Raw genomic sequence first — 22,974 nt, forward strand, 5'->3', positions numbered from 1 at the left:
GGAGGAGGTAAGTGAGGTTCTTGGGAAGCCAGGGTAGATTGGGGAGAAACGCCACTGGTAGTGGGGTAATTGACAGTCTGGGAGGTTACTGTAGTGGCGGGCTGCCTCACAGACAATCCACGGAATTGCTCCAGCAATGTGTTGAAGGCACAGTCCTGGCGTTCCGCCAAGGTCTCGAATCCTTCCATAAGACCTTGAAGTAACTCCTTGTGTCTTCCAATGGTGGCTCCCTGGGAGGAGATGGCGTTGCGGAGCTGATCAGAGTCTGCTGGGTCAGTCATGGCCAGTTTGTACTATCACGACTCAGGATATGACCCAGATGCAGACACGGGAGGCGGATAGTACAGTTCTCAGATGATTCATTAGAAACACGGTTTGTGTTCAGGTCAGAGTCAGGCAGATACAGGACGCCAGGCAGGCTCAGGGTCAAGGCAGGCAGAATGGTCAGAACCGGGAAAAACTAGGAAACAGAACTAGAGAAACAGGAAGGTGGGAAAGAATGCTGGTAAGATCCACTCCACACCTGGAGTGGGGTGGAGACAAGCACAAAGACAGGTGAAACAGATCAGGGTGTGACAATTACTCAGGGTGCATGCAGGTACAAAAGGATAGCCACCATGTTCAACTCACAAGCAGGAGAATCCAGAGTGGGAAAGGAACAAGTGTTTTCTGTATGTGTTTGTGAACAAAGCCCCAGGACCAGCTTGCTTAGGGGACTCTTCTCTAGCTTAATCTCTCTGTAGGTGAAGGCTTTGTTATGGAAGGTTTGGGAATCACTTCCTTTTAGATGGTTGTAGAATTTAACGGCTCTTTTCAGGATTTTGATCATTAGCGGGTAACGGCCTAATTCTGCTCTGCATGCATTATTTGGTGTTTTACGTTGTACATGGAGGATGTTTTTGTAGAATTCTGCATGCAAAGTCCCATTTTGTGAATTCTTAGTTGGTGAGCAGACCCCGACCTCACAACCATGAAGGGCAATTGGTTCTATAACTGATTCAAGTATTTTTAGCTTGATCATAAATGGGATGTCGAATTATATGTTCTTTTGATGGCGTAGAAGACCCTTCTTGCCTTGTCTCTCAGATCGTTCAGAGCTTTGTGGAATTTACCTGTGGTGCTGATGTTTAGGCCGAGGTAGGTAAAGTTTTTTGTTTGCTCTTGGGCAACAGTGTCTAGATGGAATATGTATTTGTGGTCCTGGCAACTGGACCTTTTTTTAAACACCATTATTTTAGTTTTACTGAAATTTACTGTCAAGGCCCAAGTCTTTCTTTTTTTTAACCCCCTTTCTCCCCAATTTCGTGGTATCCAATTGGTAGTTTGTAACGGTTGCTCTCCTCCTCTTCGTCTGAAGAGGAGAACCAGGGATCGGACCAATACGCATCGAGGTATTCTGACATAATTAATTTATTGACAAGACGAACACTGACACGATCTACACTTGAATGATACAAAATAACAAAACGACGTAGACTGACCTAAACATGAGAACTTACATAGACACGAAGAACGCACGAACAGGAACAGACTACATACACGAACGACAACCGAAACAGTCCCGTGTGGTGCGACATACACAGACACGGAAGACAACCACCCACAACAAACAATGTGAAACAACCTACCTATATATGGTTCTCAATCAGAGGAAACGTCAAACACCTGCCTCTGATTGAGAACCATACAAGGCCAATTAACAATGACACTTAACATAGAACAAACAACACAGACTGCCCACCCAGCTCACGTCCTGACCCACTAAACACAACTATACAAAAGGAAAACAAGGTCAGGAACGTGACATAGGTACAGTCTTTTCCCATCGCTGCAACTCCCGTATGGACTCGGGAGAGGCGAAGGTCAAGAGCCGTGTGTCATCCGAAACACAACCCAGCTTCTTGACACAACGGCCGCTTAAACCAGAAGCCAGCCGCACCAATGTGTCGGAGGAAACACTGTACACCTGGCGACCGTGTCAGCGTGCATTGCGCCCGGCCCGCCACAGGAGTCGCTAGTGCGCAATGGGACAAGGACGTCCCTGCCGGCCAAACCTTCCCCTAACCCGGACGACGCTGGGCCAATTGTGCGCCGCCCCATGGGTCTCCCGGTCGCGGCCGGCTGCGACAGAGCTTGGACTCGAACCAGGATCTCTAGTGGCACAGCTTAGACCACTGCGCCACTCGGGAGGCCAGGGCCCAGGTCTGACAGGATCTGTGCAGAAGATCTAGGTGCTGCTGTAGGTCCTCCTTGGCTGGGTACAGAAGGGTACCAGATCATCAGCAAATAGTAGACATTTCACTTCAGTTTCTAGGTAGTCTGTTTGACATTTTTAGATTTGATAGGTAAGCTGAAAGGTCAAATATACTGTTTAGGCTTTCTACTGCCAAGTTTACACCTTCACCATTACTCTCGCTATTGTGTCTGCAGAGGTTTATCATAGTTTCTCAGAAAGGCTGATGCTTATTCTGCTGCCTCTATATTTACAAAAGAATGTGAGACATGCCTTGGGGGTATTGCTGTCGGTCTCTGAGCCTTGTTTTTTAAAGTTTGTGTGCATTAAAGAAAGCACCTGGCTGAGTTTAATGGAAGTTCTGTCTTAAACAGCAGGAAAAAAGGGGCCCCTTCTTTTTGTATCAAAGATTTTGCAAGTGTTCTGTCTAATGTGTGTGTGCATGTATTGGCATACATACATATAGCTGATGTGTGTAATTAATGTGAGTGATTTGGCTCAGTTGTAGGCCTACCCAGTAACTGCAGACATAAAAATTATATTGAACTACAACTTACTTATGACAGAAGTCTTCCTGTAGGAGACAAAGAAAAAGGATAGCTGTTGAGAATCAGACAGCAGTGCAGCAATTGCACAATACTCCCCACACTGGGGATGGTAACAGTCAGAACTAAGGGAAAACCACTGGGGATGGTAACAGTCAGCACAAAACTACATCAGAGAAACTCATAATGGCTGCATGGTTTTTATTTACAAGATGCAGTATGTACAAAAGTTCATAGAAAAAAAAAAAACATTCATTGAAGACCAGCAAACAAAAAAATATTCACATTCCACTGCATTGTAAATATCATATGAATTTGATCAGAAATATTGGACAATCATTTATGTTCTGTAGCTTGCTCAATATAAAACACTTGTTAGTGTTTAGTTAGCTTGCGTAGAATATGGCTTTTTATACATATGGCTATGTTGTATAGGTACGTAATGGTTTCTTATGGCTATAATAGAACTCTGGTGTGCAGACAGTAAATTAAAAGGTTGTTATTCTATACATAATCTTGACTGTAGTTGTACATTCAGTGCAACAATTAAGTGTGCATGTCAGTCACTTGATTGACAAAGCTTACTGCATTAGAACAGCTAGAATGGACAGATTGAGAAGAAAAAGCCAACCAGTGCTCCAAACCATTTTGTGTGCGCCATTGAAGAGATCCACTTCAGTAACTTTAGCAACCGCTCTACAGTAGCATCCAGGAGGCTCCAATGTAGGCCGTCATTGTAAATAAGAATTTGTTCTTAATTGACTTGCCTAGTTAAATAAAAGTTTTAAAAAACAAAGACCCAGAAAGAACTAATAGGAGCCCACCTTTGGATGTTGGGCTCCTATTGGTTGGTGGAGGTGTGTGTAACCTCATCCCTGTTTCCCCTTCATTCTCCCTGTGAACTGCTCGTGTGGTTAATAACCTCACTTTTTTACTTTCGAGAGCTGCCCTTTCTTCCTCCCCAGCAGGAGAGGCCAGAGTGGGGAAGGGACAAGTGTACACCGGGGCCGAGCACCCCAGCTCCAGCCATTTGGAGAAAACAGATGAAGTGAAGTTGAGAAGTTTCTCCGGAGAGGAGGAGACGGAGGGAAGAACTGAAGGGTCAGGATCCTCAAATCTCTGTGAGAGAGGGATGTGATAAGGGAGGAGAGGAAAGGGGGATAAGGGAGGAGAGGAGTTGTTATTAAACAAACATACAGTGCAAGCACTGTCATTGATTGATAGCCGTTTCTCTGGGGAGTTAATGTATATCACAGAGATTGTGTACATTATAAGTGACCTAAACAGGAAAACTATGCACTGGTCATAGCATAGTCAAGCCACATGGTCAAGAAAAAAACAGGGATGCAAACTGGTGAGGGCCCAAAAAGGTGACACTTCCCCCCCCCCGCCCCCTCCCTGAAACATGCAACAAAAGAAAATGCTCGGGGCAAATGCAGGTTTTAACTAATTAAACAACAAATAATATGATCTACATGATCAGTCTCTGTGTGCAAAATAAAAAGTGGTTAAAGTGAACCTAACTCACAGCTAAAAAATGTAAAGCAAGAAATCCAATGTTATTTGTTGCCTAGACTTTATTGCAAATGACACTCGAGTCTTGAGAAAAAAGCAATACACTAATATTGCAGTTAGCCATGACAGCCTTTATAATAGAATGTTTGTGACCACACACATCTAAATATTGCACTTGGGAAAAATACATATTTAGTACAAATAGAAAGAAACAAACAGGCATTATATTTTTGCTCTATTATAGCGGCCACTATAGTAGATATCAGTCAAGTGCACAAGGCTACATGTGTGCAAAAATAACGTCCACTGAGTAAAAAATTTAATTAAATTTAAAAAAATTATTTTTATCCACTGGCGCTGTATTGAAAAAGTGAGAAAGAGGGAAAGTGTGTGGTGTTCCTTTCACCGCTATAGTGACATCCAGCTAAATCAGGCCCAGCTCCACTTAACTGCTTTAACGTTACCAGTTAATACTATAGCGAATTGGTTAGGTTACAAACGTTAGCTCATCTGATGTTGTAGTTGTCTGACTTCATTAGCCAGTTAATTTTCACACCATAAACTCAATTATTTGATCAGTTAAGTTGGCTAATGTTGCTCAACATTTCCCTGGCTAGCTAACGGGTAATTCGATCCAGCTAACGTTAGCAAGATACTTAAAATATTTGTTTCACCACACTTCCTCCCTCACCTCAAACTTTCCAAATACCAGTTGTTTTTCGGTTCCAGCTCCTGAAGTACACCTCATCACCTTCTCATCCCCGTCTCCGTGGTCAGGCTTCTCACCTACCTCTCGTTATCGTTCAGGGGACGCGCTGCTGTAAATTAACTTGCAACCTGCCTTCCACTCTCTTTCCAGAGCGCGCGCTGTTGTTGTCTTTTCTCTCTACGGTCGCGTGCTGCATTCTGTTGTTATGTGAACGATTGGCTGAGCCTTGTATACAGTGCAGCCAGTATTGCTCCAAACACGCATCACTCGTTCGCATACAGCCAGCAGTCATCCAAAGCCCCCCCCACCTTTTCTCATCGGATCTACACGAATCACGTAGGTCACCTATTTTGGATTCAAAACGGCGAATTTCGCCGAAAGGTGACTAGTTTGCATCCCTGGAAAAAAACGTTATTCTCCCCCGTTTTAGCCATTTTCTGTCTTTTTTTTTACTACAACAAGGCATCTTTATAGTGTTTTGTTGCATTTGCCAGGGCATAGTTGTTTTATTTTTACATAACTTAGTCCAAAATGTTTAAGGCTGCTGTGTACGTCTCTTTTGAGTACATGCTGCTACTTGTTCACCCCCACTTGCAACCTACAGTACACTCTCTCTATCCAAAACAGTTCATATAGACTACTAGAGTCATAGCCTCGGGAAGTAGTTTGGGGAAGAAAGATTTTCTGGCAATACAGACGGCTATATTGTTTCGCTAATACAGGACCAATGCAATATCTGCACCCTCAGCCCCCATACCTCCCGCGGTTATAACTGGAGTATGTCCACGACATGGTATACCTACCCCTTTTGTCATACCCCTGTCATCCAGGGCTTGTATAAGGTTGGAGATGAATTCGAAGCTATGGTGCTCTGGCCACAGCTGGCTGCGGAGCTGGAGCCAGGAGTCAGAGAGAACAGTCGCAGCTCGGAACACACAACACTGGAGGGACAGCCGAGGCAGAAGTAGGATTTTAGACACAGAGGTTACGCTGATGATTTGAATAGACGGCGCACCACACAGAGCTGATCATCATTGTGCTAATCAGAGGTTATTGATTATCCTGCCCAGTAACGCTGACAACAACACAAAGGTAGACTGGAGTACTGGAACCAGTAGAGGCTGCTGAGGGGAGGACGGCTCATAATAATGTTTGGAAGGGAGCGAATTGAATGGCGCCAAACACATGGAAAACCAGTGTTTGATACTGTATATTTGATACCATTCCACAAACTCTGCTCCAGCCATTACCATGAGCCGGTCCTCCCGCATTGCTCAACAGAGAATCAGAATGAAGGATTTAATGATAGACAGCAGCTACACTAAGTGTGACATGTTTGTATAAAACACGAGAATAAATCATTTACTAAAATGGTGTCATTTAATCAATAGATGGTGCCTCACCGGATCAGTGTTGCACAGCAGGTTGACATTGTAGTGGTGGGAAATCCAATAGTCTTTAGGGAACACCTTACGCTTGGAGGAAAAAACTGGTTCAGGAATCACAGTATTCACAAGAGTATCTATGCCAATAGACAAAACATCAAATTGATAAAAAATGTAACCACTAGGAAGTGAAAGCATATTTGTTTAAACCACTGTCATTACTCAGGGTGCATGCAGGTACAAAAGGATAGCCACAACGTTCAACTCACAAATCCAGAGTGGTCTGAGTTAAGGGTGGTTTGAAGATTCTTGACAACCTCCCTCAAAAAGTAATCACATCCGCTACCTTGGAGTGTCAATATTGATAGCAACAGTAAAACTGTGAGAGATCGAAGTAAAGAGAGAGAGAGAGAGATGCAGCAGGTTAATGGATGGAAAATGTATGTGTCCTGCCCATGTGGTTCCAGCCACATGCTTAATGAGAAACATCATGACTTCATGTTAACTTATTGCTTTAATTAATAGTTTGAGCAAATTAACTACAAACCCAAATTACAGAACCACTATAGGAATTACAGTACAATGGTAATGTGGTCAAATTAATTAAACAAATACAAATCCACTAATCTGGTCAAATTAATTAAACAAATACAAATCCACGAATCAATCAATTCACTTTTGCATACTCTGAATTTATGTCATCACTGAATTCCTCTTACCTGATCGTGACATCCTTTTATCTTCATGAGAAAGGCCACTTCTCCATTTCTGTGGTTGAAACCATGCAATTCGCAGCTCAAATAAGTCCTCTGATCTGACTAGGCAAAGTTTCCTCAGCGGTTCCGTCAAGTGTGTGACAGAGTGAGAGAGAGAGAGAGAGAGCTCTGAGCTCTGAGTCTTTTCTTTTTCCTCTACTGTTGAGATTCCAGTTTAGTTGACCTCTTTTTTAGAATTCCTCCTTTTGTCTCCCTGGTACTTTCCAAATCTCCACACCCCCTTCTCTCACTCAATCTGCACTGCGATCTCACTTTGGATTTTCCCACCTCCCAGTTTGTCAAGCTGCAGCCTCTCTCTCTCTCTCTCTCTCTCTCCTTTCCCTTTCTGTTTCCCTGTTGACCCAGTATATTACAGACCTCACTCTCTTCTCACCCTTTAAATGGCTAATGGACAGAGTGAGAGAAACAGACCCGCTATCTCTCTCTCTCGCCCTCTGGGCAGTCTGTCTGTGTGAGCTCAGACAGAGGCTAGCCTGAAAGGGAAAGTGCTTGATATCTGCTCCCTGTAAATCTCTCAGCCCCTCCCACCACCAGTCATTTCACCTCCCTATTGACTGACCAAGCCCCCTCTCCCACGCAATGAAATTAAATTCAAGGGGCTTTATTGGCATGGGAAACATATGTTTACATTGCCAAAGCAAGTGAAATAGATAAACAAAAGTAAAATAAACAATACAAAATAAACAGTAAATATTACACTCACAAAAGTTCCTCTCTCTCACTGTCTCTCTCCCTCTCTCTCTGCCACCCCCACCCCCAATCCAAATGAGTCCTCAGAAGGCTTAAGTCATGCCATATGTTTTCAATCCCCCCATGTGTGCCTGAGCGTGTGCCTGCCTCCTTGTCTCCAGTGAGCCAGTTAGTAATACTCACCCTGTTGAGTCACCAGAGGATCTCATAAATCAAGAATTATCTTGTATTTTTGGGTCACTAAAAGGATTGCAACACTGACTGACATAAGCTGCAAGTCATTCAAGTGTGCAAAGCCAATAATCATCATGACAGTGAAGCTGATGTTGCTTCTCAAAACAAAATAATAAATTAATAACAAAAAAATGGCCGTTGATTTGAAATGGAAAAGTTTAATATCCCACAGTTTGGAGGCTTAGATACTTTCTCACATTTTGATAGCACTTTAATTTGTGGTACACTAGTTTATTATTTAAAGTGCTACACAGATATTTTAGTTATGACAAACTAGTATTGGGAAAGTGAGTGGGGATCAGAAGTAGATCAATTAGTACATTGTCATGTTCAGGTTTTACGTAGCAATTGTTGTAGTACTACTTCTTGTGTCACTTCCATTTTGAACATGGGCCAAGAGAAACAGTGAATGTTCCAGAGATCCAAAGGGAAAAGGAAGACAGAGTTCTGCAGTCCAACAGACCAACATTCTTCACCCTCAGTCCTAACTCTTTTCACCTTGGTCCTCTGCATAGGGCTGTAGGATGATCCATGATCTCAGGTCAGTTTAGCATATTCTTAATTTATGGTTCAGGTTAGGATGTGGTAATGATAAGATGGTCCTAGATCTGTGTCTAAGAGCTTCTACCCAGAGTGTATATACAGTGCACTCTGTAATTATTGGATCAGTGAAGCATGTTTTCTTTTGGCTCTATACTCCAACACTTTGGTTTTGAAATTATACAATGACTATGAGGTTAAAGCGCAGACTGTCAGCTTTAACTTGTGGGTATTTTCCTCCATATCGGGTGAACTGTTTAGAAATTACAGCACTATATAGTCCCCCCATTTTAGGGGACCAAAAGTATTGGGACAAATTCCCTTATATGTGTATTAAAGTAGTCAAAAGTTTAGTATTTGGTCCCATATTCTTTGCATTCAATGATTACATTAAGCGTGTGACTTAACAATCTTGTTGGATGCATTTGTGGTTTGTTTTGGTTGTGTTTCAGATTATTTTGTGCCCAATAGAAACTAATTGCAAATAATAATAATGTTTTGTCTCATTGAGTCACTTCCATTGTAAATAAGAATATAATATGTTTCTAAACACTTCTACATTAATGTGGATGCTACCATGATTATGGATAATCCTGAATGAATTGTAAATAATGATGATTGAGGAAGTTAGATGCACAAATATCATACACCCCAAAAATGCTAACCTCCATGTTATTGTAATGGTGAGAGGTTAGCATCTCTTGGGGGTATGATATTTCTGCATCTGTAACTTTGTTTTATTGTCTAATCTACTATATTATAAGACCTAACGTTCCACCAGCGGGCTGGCCTACAGTTTACAATATCAAATCAAACATTGACTGGGTCATGTGTAACCAACTGTATTTCTTTGTTCTGTGTTGAAAACACACTTTAAGTAGGTATGATTCACTGGTACATTCTATTTATATATATATTTTTTAAAAGCTCAAATTTCACCCACTCTTTTTAAGAACTATAATAAAAAATGTTTAACCTTTATTTAACTAGGTAAGTCAGTTAAGAACAAATTCTTATTTACAATGACCGCCTACCCCGACCAAACCAGGACGACGCTGGGCCAATTGTGCGCCGCCCTATGGGAATCCCAATCATGGCCGGATGTGATACAGCCTGGATTCGAACCAGGGACTGTAGTGAAGCCTCTTGCACTGAGATACAGTGCAAGAGTAGAAGTATAACTACACACAAAAATGTATGTTATAATACTCCCTAATTTGCTCAAGCATTATATACATACACAGTAAAAAAAAAAACAGGGCATGAACTTGAACAAAGCCTCGTGCTACTGGATTTTACAAGTCTGCAGACTTCAGCAAAAGCCTTCTGAAAGGGATCAAATAACTGCGAAAACACAAAAAGCTTTGCAGTTATTTACTTTTAATAATGAGTTACTAGCTTGTTAGTGAAGAAGCCCCCTGCTGATGTGGTAGTATACAACACAATGATATGTTGAGGGACTGAGATCTCATTATGCAAGGGTTTTTATGTTGCGTGTCACCGAAGACCTAGAACTGTTGTTTTACACCACTTGAGGTCTCTTGGCTGACAGCCACTCATTGTAAAAAAAAGCATGTGAGAGGGAACTGGCAAAGGACACAAGTTTTTTTCCCCTCCACTCTTTTTCTTCCTTTGATTTAATGATTCTCCACAAGATGGTGCCATTTGGGAAAAAGGATGAATGCCACACCAATATTTCAGTTTCAGCTCAAGCAGTTATTTTATTTGAATATCTCTGTACAATGTGTTAACAAACTATTGAAACTTTTATAATAAGTCAGACATAAAATTGTGGACAGTGTTTCTATAATAATTCCCTTTTGATTACTAAAAAAAAGATACAAATTACTTATTACGTTTTACGTAATGTATCTGAATTAATTATTAATTTAAAACCGACCCATGGAGTGGCTTTTTGTTCTTTATGGTGAAGGATGGGTTTTAATTAAGTCAGCACCTGGACACAAACATATCCTTCAGTCAGTCTATCTGTCATTACTCACTCATTCACACTCGTTTTCTTTCCCTTTCTCTCTGTCTGTCCAAATACAGTAGTAGATGCATGCAGAGGGTGCTGGGAGGAGCTAATCGACGGGCTCATTGTAATGGCTGGAAAGGTATAAATGGAACGGTGTCAAACACATCAAACATATGGAAATCACGTTTGACTCCGTTCCATTTAATCGATTCCAGCCGTTACAATGAGCCCACCCTCCTATACCTCCTCCCACCAGTCTCCTATACTGAGATACAGTATATTTCACTCCAGCTGTATGGTCTCTCCCGCTACCTCTCATCTTCTCCTCCACTGCTCTCTCACTGGCTAAGGGGCCTCTCCCCTCCTCTGACAGCGGTCATCAGATGGCTCTTGTAGGTCTTGCTGAGTCCCGTCATCCAGAACTTGAGCAGCTTGACGTTGTCCTCCTCCCCAGACCCCGTGGCACCCAGCAGGGCCAACACCTTCTGGGTGTCCTCCCTCCCACGCCCATCTACCTTGGAGAACTTAAACAGCACCTTCACTTTACTAAGGAATCGAAGGGATAGAGAGAGGGGGTTAAGGGGAGGATGGGTATGGATAGAAGTGGGAGGGAGAGGAGTTATTGGAATTTCCCAATGATTCTGGTCTACATTAAGCATTCCACATCATCCTGTACTGCACAGCCAATGTAACCAGGCTGGGGCTTTGGGGGGTTTCATAGGGGGACTTGTTTGACTCTTTAATGCCCCACTATCTACAGTTGCATACCTCTGTTTAGAAAAAGCCAAAGAAATGAAACTTCAAAGTTTAGGGAAATTCCCTGCTTATCAGAAGGGTTGTTGTTACTCACTTCATCCACTCCTCCTTCAGACACAGCAGACAGTGAGAGACCACGTCCACTGACAGGTTCTCATTGGACAACGCCACCTCGATCTTATTCAACAACGTGGGACCTGAGAGAGGGGTGGGGGGAAGAGAGAGAGGACGGGAGAGAGGGATAGAGAGCAAGGGAGGGAGAGTGATAGGGGTGAAGAGAGACAGGGAGAGAGCACGAGAGATGCAGGTCAATAGATTGAAACTGGAAAGTTAATGGAGGGAAATTTCACACAACTAATTGTCTTTGACCTTTGCCACGATTGTTAACAACTAGAGATGCCTTGAAGAAGACATGTATAATGCATACCTTCATGTTGATGATGTATACAGTATATTGTCCAGATGGGGTATATCCTCACCTTTATCTGTAGGCTGTGAGTTGGTACTACTGATGTTGAACTGGTAGAGTGAGAGGATGTCTTCACCACAAGCAGCAGAGTACAGAGAGCCCCTCTCCACACTGACCACATCCACCAACACTGAGAACTCTGGGAAGGGACACAGCAAGATGGACATATTTTATGGGTATTTTAGGATTCGAAACCTTATGAAAACCTTTTATTTGTTAATTGTTCTGTTCGCACTTATAACTGATATCATTATCATACAGTATTTTATTATTAGCATATGTAATAATGATTATAAGCAGACCTCGAAATAAAGCAGTAACCACAGTGATGTATTCTGGGTTTGTGTACCTGAGGAGCTGACGTGTGTGGGGATGGGCACGTCAGGGCTGAGGCCCAGGAAGTTACATCGGTATGCTTCCTCATACTGGGCGCTGTACGTCACAGAGCGGACACAGCCCACCGGGAGCAAGGCCTGATGGGATATATACCAAACCATGTGATTAGCGATGAATGTTAGGAGGAATATTCTTTATTAAAGGGGGATACGATGAGTAAACTTTTGATTGGCTGACCTTCAGCATGGTGAATGCTGAATGGATGAGCCCTGGGTCAGCCCCTCTCAATATGACCTGATTTCCCATGAGCACGTGCCATGCTAGCTGGCGGAAATCAGTGGTCCCGAGCACCTGCGTACCAATCAGATAACAGATATCATCACAAGGAAACAGACAAGAAATGCATTCACAAAATAAGAGGATATTGGTTTCCCTCTTTAACCAATTGGCTCACAAAGTTGTTGTTTTTGAAACCAAGTGGTTAACAGAATTAAGTATGGCGTATGATGTGCTAGAAATGAAAGTGTTCATGATGTGGTAGCGAGAAAGGCACACCAATGTTTACCTGTCTTAAATGTCTCAAGGACCTGAACTTTGGACCAGGATACCCCTCTGCTTTCCCCTCGTCAAACAAGAAGTCTCTGTACAGCTCGCTCTCCGATTGGTGGCACTGGGGTCTAGACCCGCCCCCTTCTGCTCCTTCCCAGCAACTCATTTCCTCCTCTTGCTCTGAGAAGACAACAGGACATTGTTAAAAAGACATACAAAACACCCAATATCGGGACTAATTCCAAGATATATACTGTATATATACTGTTATTTTATTTTAATTGATTTAGCCAGGATAGTAAACAAAGTAACAATTGCAACTATTTTCCTGATTGGAAGTATTCAAGTTTCATAGCGACTTGCAATATCAGAGCTGAACAGGGGGGAGCAATGGAAACATTTTTGTCCCAAAAATGGTAATCAGAATGGAATTTGTGTGATATGGTTGAGTGAGTCACATCGTAGCTCTCTGTCCTCATGGTCTAACCGTGTTAATCACACGTTTACTGTAGATACGGACTCCTGTTCCACTCTGACACACTGGGCAAGCACATGACTTCTCATGATAATGCTGTCAGAAACGCTTTACCCTGATATCAGATCACACCCTTTTTATTCACTTCTTTTAACTTGAGCCATATGGGGTAATATGTCTCTCTGACTAGTGTTAAACTGGTCTCACGGTGTCTCCCACCTCTAGAGTTATCCTGTCTGTCTGCCTGTCTGTCTTTCTATGAACACCAGTGTGTACCTGTCTACCCGCTTAACATTCGGGCTACCTGTCTGTCTCTCTATGAGCACCAGCACATACCTGTCTGTCTCTATGAGCACCTGTGCGCACTTGTCTGTCTCTCTTTGAGCACCCGTGCGCACCTGTCTGTCTCTCTATGAGCACCCGTGTGTACCTGTCTATCTCTCTATGAGCACTAGTGCGTACCTGTCTGTCTCTCTATGAGCAGTAGAGTGTACCTGTCTATCTCTCTATGAGCACCAGTGTGTACCTGTCTGTCTCTCAATAAGAACCTGTGTGTACCTGTCTGTCTCTCTATGAGCACCTGTGTGTACTTGTCTGTCTCTCTATGAGCACCCGTGCGTACCTGTCTGTCTCCCTATAAGCACCTGTGTGTACCTGTCTATCTCTCTATGAGCACCCGTGCATACCTGTCTGTCTCTCTATAAGCACCCGTGCGTACCTGTCTGTCTCTCTATGAGCACCAGTGTGTACATGTCTGTCTCTCTATGAGCACCTGTGCGCACATGTCTGTCTCTCTATAAGCACCCGTGCGCACCTGTCTGTCTCTCTATGAGCACCTGTGCGCACCTGTCTGTCTCGCTATGAGCGCCTGTGCGCACTTGTCTGTCTCTCTATGAGCACCCGTGCGCACCTGTCTGTCTCTCTATGAACACCCGTGCGCACCTGTCTGTCTCTCTATGAGCACCTGTGTGTACCTGTCTGTCTCTCTATTAGTACCTGTGCGCACATGTCTGTCTCTCTATGAGCACCTTTGTGTACCTGTCTGTCTCTCTATGAGCACCGGTGCGCACTTGTCTGTCTCTCTATGAGCACCCGTGCGCACCTGTCTGTCTCTCTATGAGCACCTGTGCGCACATGTCTGTCTCTCTATGAGCACATTTGTGTACCTGTCTGTCTCTCTATAAGCACCTGTGCGCACTTGTCTGTCTCTCTATGAGCACCCGTGCGCACCTGTCTGTCTCTCTATGAGCACCAGTGCGCACCTGTCTGTCTCTCTATGAGCACCCGCGCGCACCTGTCCGTCTCTCTATGAGCACCCGTGCGCACCTGTCCGTCTCTCTATGAGCACCTGTGCGTACCTGTCTGTCTCTCTATGAGCACCCGTGCGCACCTGTCTGTCTCTCTATGAGCACCCGTGCGCACCTGTCTGTCTCTCTATGAGCACCCGTGTGTACCTCTGTCTCTCCATGAGCACAAGTGCGCATCAGTCTGTCTCTCTATGAGCACGCGTGCGTACCTGTCTGTCTCTCTATAAGAACCAGTGTGTCCTCTGTGGGAGCTCCCTCCAGCAGCTTCTCTGTCAGACGACTACCACAGGCCTTCAGTAACCTGCAGTAGAGGAGAAAAGATAGACAGATAGAACACTGCACGACCACCCCTGATGTTGACTGTATGTCTGCTATTGTTTAGATTAGTAACCTTAGTGATCGTTAGCGACAGTTAGCTGTCTCACCAGCTGAAGGAGGAGTGTAGGCTGGCCCAGAGGTTGGTGTGCTGGGTGAGGGAGGGCAGGGAGCGGGCCGCGTTACCACTCCTCTGGTGGGGGAAGACAGCAGGAGAGAACACACTGTTCATCCTCACCGCCCTCTGAGGACACACACACTGTTCACTGTCAAACACCTGTAGAGGATAGGGGGAGGGGGGAGAAATTAGAGGGAGAGAAGTCAAACATGGCCCCCCTATTCTGTCTGGTAGTAAGAGTTAGTGTTCATGTTTATTTGTCTTATGTTTAATGTTCACGTTATGAATAGTAAGTGTGTTTTAATGTGTGTGTATATATCTATGTCCCATACATTTAACATGGTGTGTTAGTTTGTGTGTGTGTCCTTACCTTCAGTGCTGTGCTCTGTAGACTCTGTATAGTGAGTCTGAGGTGGCGCAGCAGGAAGGGCCAGGAGTTGATGAGGTAGATCCTGTCCATGGCTACCATGACAATACTGTACCACCGCTGGAAGCCCCGGGCCAGGCTGTCCTTGATGAAGAATGTGTGAGAGAACACAAAACCATGCTGCTCATCCCCAAAGAAGATAGGACCCTCACGACCTGGACACACCTAGAGAGGCAGGGAGGGAGAGAGGCAGATGAGAGAGGGAGGGTACTGAGGGGAGAACAGACATTAGGAACAGAGCAAATGGAATGGTATCAAACACCTGGAAATCATGTTTGATGTATTTGATACCATTCCACTGACTCCGCTCCCGTCATTACCACAAGCCCGTTCTCCCCAATTAAGGTGCCTCCAACCTCCTGTGATATCTATCTATCTATCTATCTATCTATCTCAGGGGTCTCCAACAGGTAGATCACGCAGTAGCTCGCAGCCCACCAATGAGTAGCTCACCAAACAATTCTGAAAGTACATGCAATTTTCACGTGTTCCACAGCAAACAAATCTCACAAGTAGACTCAGACACTGCAAGCTCCCAGCTACTATCTAATCAACGCAACATTGACATTATCCCACCCCTGGTTAGTCACCAGGGCCTAAAGTCACGTTACCCTAAAGGTGCAGGTGAACATTTTGGTTAAAAGAATGAAATTAAACAATATAATTACTTCTTACTAGTAATACATTTATTGTTTTACAAACATTAAAAAGCATGTCATCTGTTTGAGTGTTTTGTTGGTGTAATTTTAGCGGGAGAAAAATATTTTGTCTGGTAAAAATTCTGAGTGGCTAGTAGATTTTTTAATCTACCTGCCACAGTGGCTGGTGGCTTAAAAAGTAAATGTTATGCCCCGTTGGCTTAAAAAGTAAATGTTATGCCCCGTTGGCTTAAAAAGTAAATGTTATGCCCCGTTGGCTTAAAAAGTAAATGTTATGCCCCGTTGGCTTAAAAAGTAAATGTTATGCCCCGTTGGCTTAAAAAGTAAATGTTATGCCCCGTTGGCTTAAAAAGTAAATGTTATGCCCCGTTGGCTTAAAAAGTAAATGTTATGCCCCGTTGGCTTAAAAAGTAAATGTTATGCCCCGTTGGCTTAAAAAGTAAATGTTATGCCCCGTTGGCTTAAAAAGTAAATGTTATGCCCCGTTGGCTTAAAAAGTAAATGTTATGCCCCGTTGGCTTAAAAAGTAAATGTTATGCCCCGTTGGCTTAAAAAGCCACACCCAATAGCTGCCAATTAATTTCCAGCAATATTGCGTCTGTCTGTCTGTGTGGTGCACACATTTGTTCATCACTCCGTGTGTAGCCAGTTGATGTGATAACCATCTCGTGGGTTGATAGAAATACTTCCCCCAAAACCTTCTCAATTAAATGTTAACTGCAAAGTAGGCTTACCTGGCAGAAGTATATCATGAGTAAGTATATCATTTGTATCTATTATTTGGTTATTTGCTAACTTTGCCATGAAATGAGCAAAGAACCACCGCTAAACCGGCACATTCCTCACTCCCTAGATGCACGATTAAAAGGGCCAGACTCGCAAAGTGGAACTACACTTCAAAATAATTAGTTTTTTGTTTTCTTCCAGACCCCCCAAAAAATTGTCTTCTGCTGTGATTTAGGCATTGACATGGACTCAGCACATCCAATTTCATTGTTTCTCTATGAACAATTGTAATTTTCAGAGTGAAAATTCAAACTGAGAACATAATTTGGGAATATACAGTTGAAGTCAGAAGTTTACATACACCTTAGCCAAATACATTTAAACTCAGTTTTTCACAATTCCTGAATATTTAATCCTAGTAAAAATTCCCTGTTTTAGGTCAGTTAGGATCACCACTTTATTTTAAGAATGTGAAATGTCAGAATAATAGTAGAGAATGATTTATTTCAGCTTTTATTTCTTTCATCACATTCCCAGTCAGAAGTTTACATAAACTCAATTAGTATTTGGTAACATTGCCTTTAAATAGATTAACTTGGGTCAAACGTGTCGGGTAGACTTCCACAAGCTTCCCACAGTAAGTTGGGTGAATTTTGGCCCATTCCTCCTGACAGAGCTGGTGTAATGGAGTCAGGTTTGTAGGCCTCCTTGCTCACACACGCCTTTTCAGTTCTGCCTACAAATTTTCTATAGGGTTGAGGTCAGGGCTTTGTGATGGGCACTCCAATACCTTAACTTTGTTGTCCTTAAGCCATTTTGCCACAACTTTGGAAGTATGATTGGGTTCATTGTCCATTTGGAAGACCCATCTGCGACCAAGCTTTAACTCCTGACTGAGGTCTTGAGATGTTGCTTCAATATATCCACATAATTTTCCATCCTCATGATGCCATCTATTTTGTGATGTGCACCAGTCCCTCCTGCAGCAAAGCACCCCCACAACATGATGCTGCCACCCCTGTGCTTCACAGTTGGGATGGTGTCCTTCGGCTTGCAAGCCTCCTCCTTTTTCCTCCAAACATAACGATGGTCATAATGGCCAAAAAGTTCTATTTTTGTTTCATCAGACCAGAGGACATTTCCCCAAAAAGTATGATCTTTGCCCCATATGCAGTTGTAAACCGTAGTCTGGCTTTATGGCGGTTTTGGAGCAGTGGCTTCTTCCTTGCTGAGCGGCCTTTCAGGTTATGTCGAAAAAGGGCTCGTTTAACTGTGAATATAGATACTTTTGTACCTGTTTCCTCCAGCATCTTCCCAAGGTCCTTTGCTGTTGTTCTGGGATTGATTTGCACTTTTCGCACCAAAGTATGTTAATCTCTAGGAGACAGAACACATCTCCTTCCTGAGCAGTATGACTACTGCATGGTCCCATGGTGTTTATACTATTGTTTGTACAGATGAACGTGGTACCGTCAGGCATTTGGAAATTGCTCCCAAGGATGAACCAGACTTGTGGAGGTCTACAATTTTCTGAGGTCTTGGCTGATTTCTTTTGATTTTCCCATGATGTCAAGCAAAGAGGCACTGAGTTTGAAGGTAGGCCTTGAAATACATCCACAGGTACACCTCCAATTGACTCAAATGATGTCAATTAGCCCATCAGAAGCTTCTAAAGCCATGACATAATTTTCTGGAATTTTCCAAGCTGTTTAAAGACACAGTCAACTTAGTGTATGTAAACCTCTGACCCACTGGAATTGTGATACAGTGAATTATAAGTGAAATAATCTGTCTGTAAACAATTGTTGTAAAAATGACTTGTGTCATGCACAAAGTAGATGTCCTAACCGACTTGCCAAAACTATTGTTTGTTAACAAGAAATTTGTGGAGTGGTTGAAAAAAGAGTTTTAATGACTCCAACCTAAGTGTATGTAAACTTCCGACTTCAACTGTATTTAAAATATTTGAAAGGGCCCCCCTTAGAGTTGTTTAACCATTATTTTACCAGGTATATTGACAGAAAACATAGTGCACTACTTGCTATTGTACACTAAGGACCCGGGGAAGAGTTGCAGAGGAGAGAAGAAAAATGTGCCTATTTGAAAGCGTGAAAATAAACGTAGTAGCTTGCAAAAAAATTTTTTTAAGTAGCTCTCACGCTAGAAAAGGTTGGAGACCCCTGATATATATTGTCACATACACCGGATAGCTGCAGTGAAATGTCTTGTTTTATAGGGTCAACCATAGTACAGCCATAGTACAGCACCCCTGGAGAAAATTAGGGTTAAATGCCTTGCTCAAGGGCACATTGACAGATTCTTTACCTTGTCGGCTTGGGTATTGGAACCAGCAACCTTTTCGTTACTAGGTTACCTGCCATCCTTAACTAAAGGCTTATGTATTGACAAACAGTCATGAGTCTTAATGCAAGAAAAATGGCAACACGCACACTCACACATACACACACACACACAGGTGGTTACCTCACAGCTGAGGCTGCGTACGCAGGCCTGGCGGACCACACTGAAGAGCTGGGGTTGTCTAGGTTGTTGGTGGCTGAGGAACCGGATTCCTGTCTCACTGTCCACACTGACGAAGCCAGGGTGAGACGCTGGGAGAGACCGGCAGCCCTGACAAAGAGATGGAGAGAGACAGGGAGTGAATGAGAGAGAGAGTGAGTGAGAAGGGAAGAGAGGGAGAGAAAACGAGATGACCAGAAAGAATAGTTATTAGACAAAACAAATTAGTCAATGTCATTTCTATTCTGTCCGTTCAGCCCTTCACTCATCTCACACACATCTCCCACTCACCTCGCACATGTCTCCTCTCTGTGTAGCTGAGCTGTTTGCCCTCATGGTGAGTCCCTCTCCCTCTCTGTCCGACTCCCTGTCCCCGGGTATGGGGGCGCCAGCCTGGGAGGGTGTGGGGGACGGGGGGTGCAGAGCCTCGGTGCAGAACAGGGTGCGGGGGCCATGGAGCTCACAGAAATGACAGAGAGCTACCAGAGCATTCATCTGAAGGGGGAAAGAACAGGGCCGGCCCACCCATTAGGCAGGATTAGGCAGATTTTTAAATCTGTGGCAGATTGACGAGGGTGGCATTTTCCAAGCTAAACTGACCAAGATGTACCAACAACACATAAAACGTCACATAACTCTGCCCAAAAAGAATGACAATTTATCTCACCCTTTGGCACATGGGCTATTTAGGTGAATGCCGATGCCGCCATGTGATAAGCAGTGCTCACTTTGTCAAAAGCAGGGAAGCAAAATATTTTTCTTGTCCATGCCGAGTGTGTCTCTCCAGGGTGCTGTTGGAGAGACGAACCGCTGCGGCACTCCAACATTCCGTCAACAAATCATCTAACATAAATCATGTAGCCTATAGCATAAGGTAGAAAGAGTATATGGCCTTTTCTGTAGAATACAGGCTGGAGTAGAGATCAAATTTATGACAATGTCATGAGACAGACACTTTTTACATCATGCACATCATGCACGTTTCTCCGAATCAAAAAGCGTAACCTAAATTGCGCCCAACCAAAAAAAATTAAGTGCTTCGAATATGGCATGTTAACAAATATATCTTAAAAATCTTAAGGATTAGCCCCTTTTTTCAATTTTTGCCTAAAATTACATACCCAAATCTAACTGCCTGTAGCTCAGGCCCTGAAGCAAGGATATGCATATTCTTGGTACCATTTAAAAGGAAACACTTTGAAGTGTATGGAAATGTGAAAGGAATTTAGTAGAATATAACACAATAGATCTGGTAAAAGATAATACAAAGAAAAAAAATAACCGTTCTTTTGTATTTGTTTTGTACCATCATCTTTGAAATGCAAGAGAAAGGCCATAATGTATTATTCCAGCCCAGGTTCAATTTAGATTTTGGCCACTAGATGGCATCAGTGTATGTGCAAAGTTTTAGACTGATCCAATGAACCACTGCATTTCTGTTCAACATTTTGTATCAAGACTGCCCAAATGTGCCTAATTTGTTTATTAATAACTTTTCATGTTCAAAATTGTGCACTCTCCTCAAACAATAGCATGGTATACTTTCACTGTAATAGCTAGTGTAAATTGGACAGTGCAGTTAGATGAACAAGAATGTAAGCTTTCTGACAATATCAGATATGTCTATGTCCTGGGAAATGTTCTTGTTACTTACAACTTCATGCTAATCGCATTAGCCTACGTTAGCTCAACCGTCCCGTGGAAGGGACACCTATCCCGAAGTTAAAAACAGGACAGGTCAAAGTAAAATGGACAATATGGAATGAACAATCAGGCTACTCAACTGCTGTCTAGTAGGCTTGGGCGGTATACTGTATACCAGGGTAGTTGAAAAAAAGCCACTGGATGGTTTTTCAATAGCGTAAATACCATTGAAACTATTTATTTTAAGTTTTTTAATAAATTTGAATATTTGTAGCAACTTTTTAAGTAAATACCTGCAGTCAACTTGTGCAATACGTTAGGAGATAAAGAACATTGCGTTCTTCATTTCACCTACCACATTATTATGAAGCTTACTGTAGTTTCCAGTCACGTGCCACTTGGTGTTCGTTTACAAGCACACAACGATGAGAGACCGGAGCCTTGTGAGTCACTCACTGTTGTGCAGCATGCGCCAGGTGATCTAATTACAGTATGGAATTCACAACTAAATTCACAACTAGCTTGCCAGCTAGATATCTTATAACTATTAAGTTAACTGACTAAAATGTGCTAAATGCTCTGCAGTTGTGCATTTGGTTTGCTAATTTAGTAGCTTGTTATCTATCTAACTAAGTGGTTAGCTTCTTCCAAAATCAACATTTTCTTGGTAATAGCAGAGAATCCCCTCCTGGCTAATATTTTTTGTGTGCGTGCAACAAACTGTGAAAAGCATTTTTGAGTTACTTGTATAGTTTAGGTCAGAAACTGTACGAAATGTTCGCAATGCGCTCATTAGCATTTAGTTAGCATTCTCTATGGGATTTTACAAGCACTTGGTACCATTGCTAACCTTCGGATTTCAGTGTATCAGTGTGGTTTGAAAAAAGCACCCCCTGTGTTCAATGCCGCTATTACCAAATTTCCTGGAATGGCACAAGGTTGGTATTTTAAAAAACTTTTATATTTGTTATTTTGCAGACGCTCCCGAGTGGCGCAGCGGTCTAAGGCACTGCATCCCAGTGCTAGAGGCGTCACTACGGACCTTGGTTCAATTCTAGGCTGTATCACAACCGGTGCACAATTGGCCCAGCGTCATCCGGGTTTGGCAGTCATTGTAAATAAGAATTTGTTCTTAACTGACTTGCCTAGTTAAAAAACTATTCTAGAGCAACTTGCAGTAGTGAGTGCATATATTTTCATACTGGTCCCCCATGGGAATCGAACCCTCAACCCTGGCGTTGCAAATGCCATGCTCTACAAACTGAGCCACACAGGACCATACAATGTTGATACAATCTGGATACCACTCAAGCCTACTTACTGCCTAGGAGTTTCACCCAGTATGCTAAATTGTCATGATAATCAGTGGCTTCATCTTTGTATCCATACATAGCGAAAAATCAGGTAAAGGAGATCGACAATTTGTTTTCCCTGGCCTATTACGGCAGAACGGCCAGCACCTGGCCCGGGGGAGAATGGCCAACACCTGGCCCGGGAGAGAACGGCCAACACCTGGCCCGGGAGAGAACGGCCAACACCTGGCCCGGGAGAGAACGGCCAACACCTGGCCCGGGAGAGAACGGCCAACACCTGGCCCGGGAGAGAACGGCCAACACCTGGCCCGGGAGAGAACGGCCAACACCTGGCCCGGGAGAGAACGGCCAACACCTGGCCTGGGAGAGAACGGCCAACACCTGGCCTGGGATAGATGACTGGTGATCAGAGGTGTGTTATTGTCAATGCTTTGTCTTTGGATTCAGTGTAAACATTGATGATGTATTACCTTTCTGTGTAATCAAAGTTAATTGCTGGGGAAAGTTTCCTACAACCTTTCTAAATGGAAACCTATAAGTCAAGCACACTTACCTTGATTAAAGCAGCGTGAACAATCACTGCAACAAATTACAGGCGATCAGATTGCATCAAAACATCACAAAAGGACATTACTGACAAGCTAACCCCTAGCACAGCACGAACAAATGTCTCGAAAATAGATCATGATCATTTTTCTTAAAAGCATGGGAAATAAGTCGCCAATGCACACGCAAGTTCTAATTTCTAGTCCATT

The 22,974-nt window shown here is 43.2% G+C and overlaps 2 protein-coding genes across 7 annotated transcripts; both read right to left on the reverse strand.

Annotated features, from left to right (window-relative positions):
• Nucleotides 1-2,967: 2,967 nt before the first annotated feature.
• On the reverse strand, nt 2,968-7,612 carry LOC139572329 (uncharacterized). Its single transcript, XM_071395024.1, has 5 exons — nt 7,107-7,612; nt 6,657-6,766; nt 6,406-6,477; nt 5,806-5,943; nt 2,968-3,897 (listed from the first exon to the last, which is right to left on the reverse strand). Exons 1-5 carry the CDS (start codon nt 7,117-7,119, stop codon nt 3,550-3,552), a joined length of 681 nt encoding a protein of 226 aa, XP_071251125.1. The 5' UTR covers nt 7,120-7,612; the 3' UTR covers nt 2,968-3,549.
• A 2,710-nt stretch (nt 7,613-10,322) lies between these two features.
• flcn (folliculin) lies at nt 10,323-22,911 on the reverse strand. 6 transcript variants are annotated; one of them, XM_071395039.1, is made up of 13 exons: nt 22,773-22,911; nt 22,367-22,605; nt 19,554-19,757; nt 19,227-19,373; nt 15,301-15,522; nt 14,923-15,089; nt 14,707-14,798; nt 12,732-12,895; nt 12,404-12,517; nt 12,180-12,303; nt 11,841-11,969; nt 11,456-11,558; nt 10,323-11,151 (listed from the first exon to the last, which is right to left on the reverse strand). In XM_071395039.1, the coding sequence occupies exons 3-13, from the start codon at nt 19,755-19,757 to the stop codon at nt 10,944-10,946; spliced, it is 1,674 nt and encodes a 557-aa protein (XP_071251140.1). In that variant the 5' UTR covers nt 22,367-22,605; nt 22,773-22,911; the 3' UTR covers nt 10,323-10,943. The 6 variants fall into 6 exon arrangements, with proteins under 6 accessions (XP_071251140.1, XP_071251139.1, XP_071251141.1 ...); XM_071395038.1 differs by having other exon boundaries at nt 22,367-22,618; XM_071395040.1 differs by having other exon boundaries at nt 22,367-22,579; nt 22,773-22,906.
• Nucleotides 22,912-22,974: the final 63 nt, after the last annotated feature.

This window comes from Salvelinus alpinus, chromosome 4 (assembly GCF_045679555.1).
Source record: "Salvelinus alpinus chromosome 4, SLU_Salpinus.1, whole genome shotgun sequence".
NCBI lineage: Eukaryota > Metazoa > Chordata > Actinopteri > Salmoniformes > Salmonidae > Salvelinus > Salvelinus alpinus.

Coding starts and splice junctions, on each gene's coding strand:
- LOC139572329 (XM_071395024.1), bottom strand. Junction 6,478..6,656: donor ACTCAGACCACTCTGGATTT/GTGAGTTGAACG, acceptor TTTTCCTCCAAG/CGTAAGGTGTTCCCTAAAGA. Junction 5,944..6,405: donor TGCTGTGCAACACTGATCCG/GTGAGGCACCAT, acceptor CTGTCCCTCCAG/TGTTGTGTGTTCCGAGCTGC.
- flcn (XM_071395036.1), bottom strand. Junction 12,518..12,731: donor CCTTGAGACATTTAAGACAG/GTAAACATTGGT, acceptor ATTGGTACGCAG/GTGCTCGGGACCACTGATTT. Junction 11,970..12,179: donor CACACACGTCAGCTCCTCAG/GTACACAAACCC, acceptor GTCCCTTCCCAG/AGTTCTCAGTGTTGGTGGAT.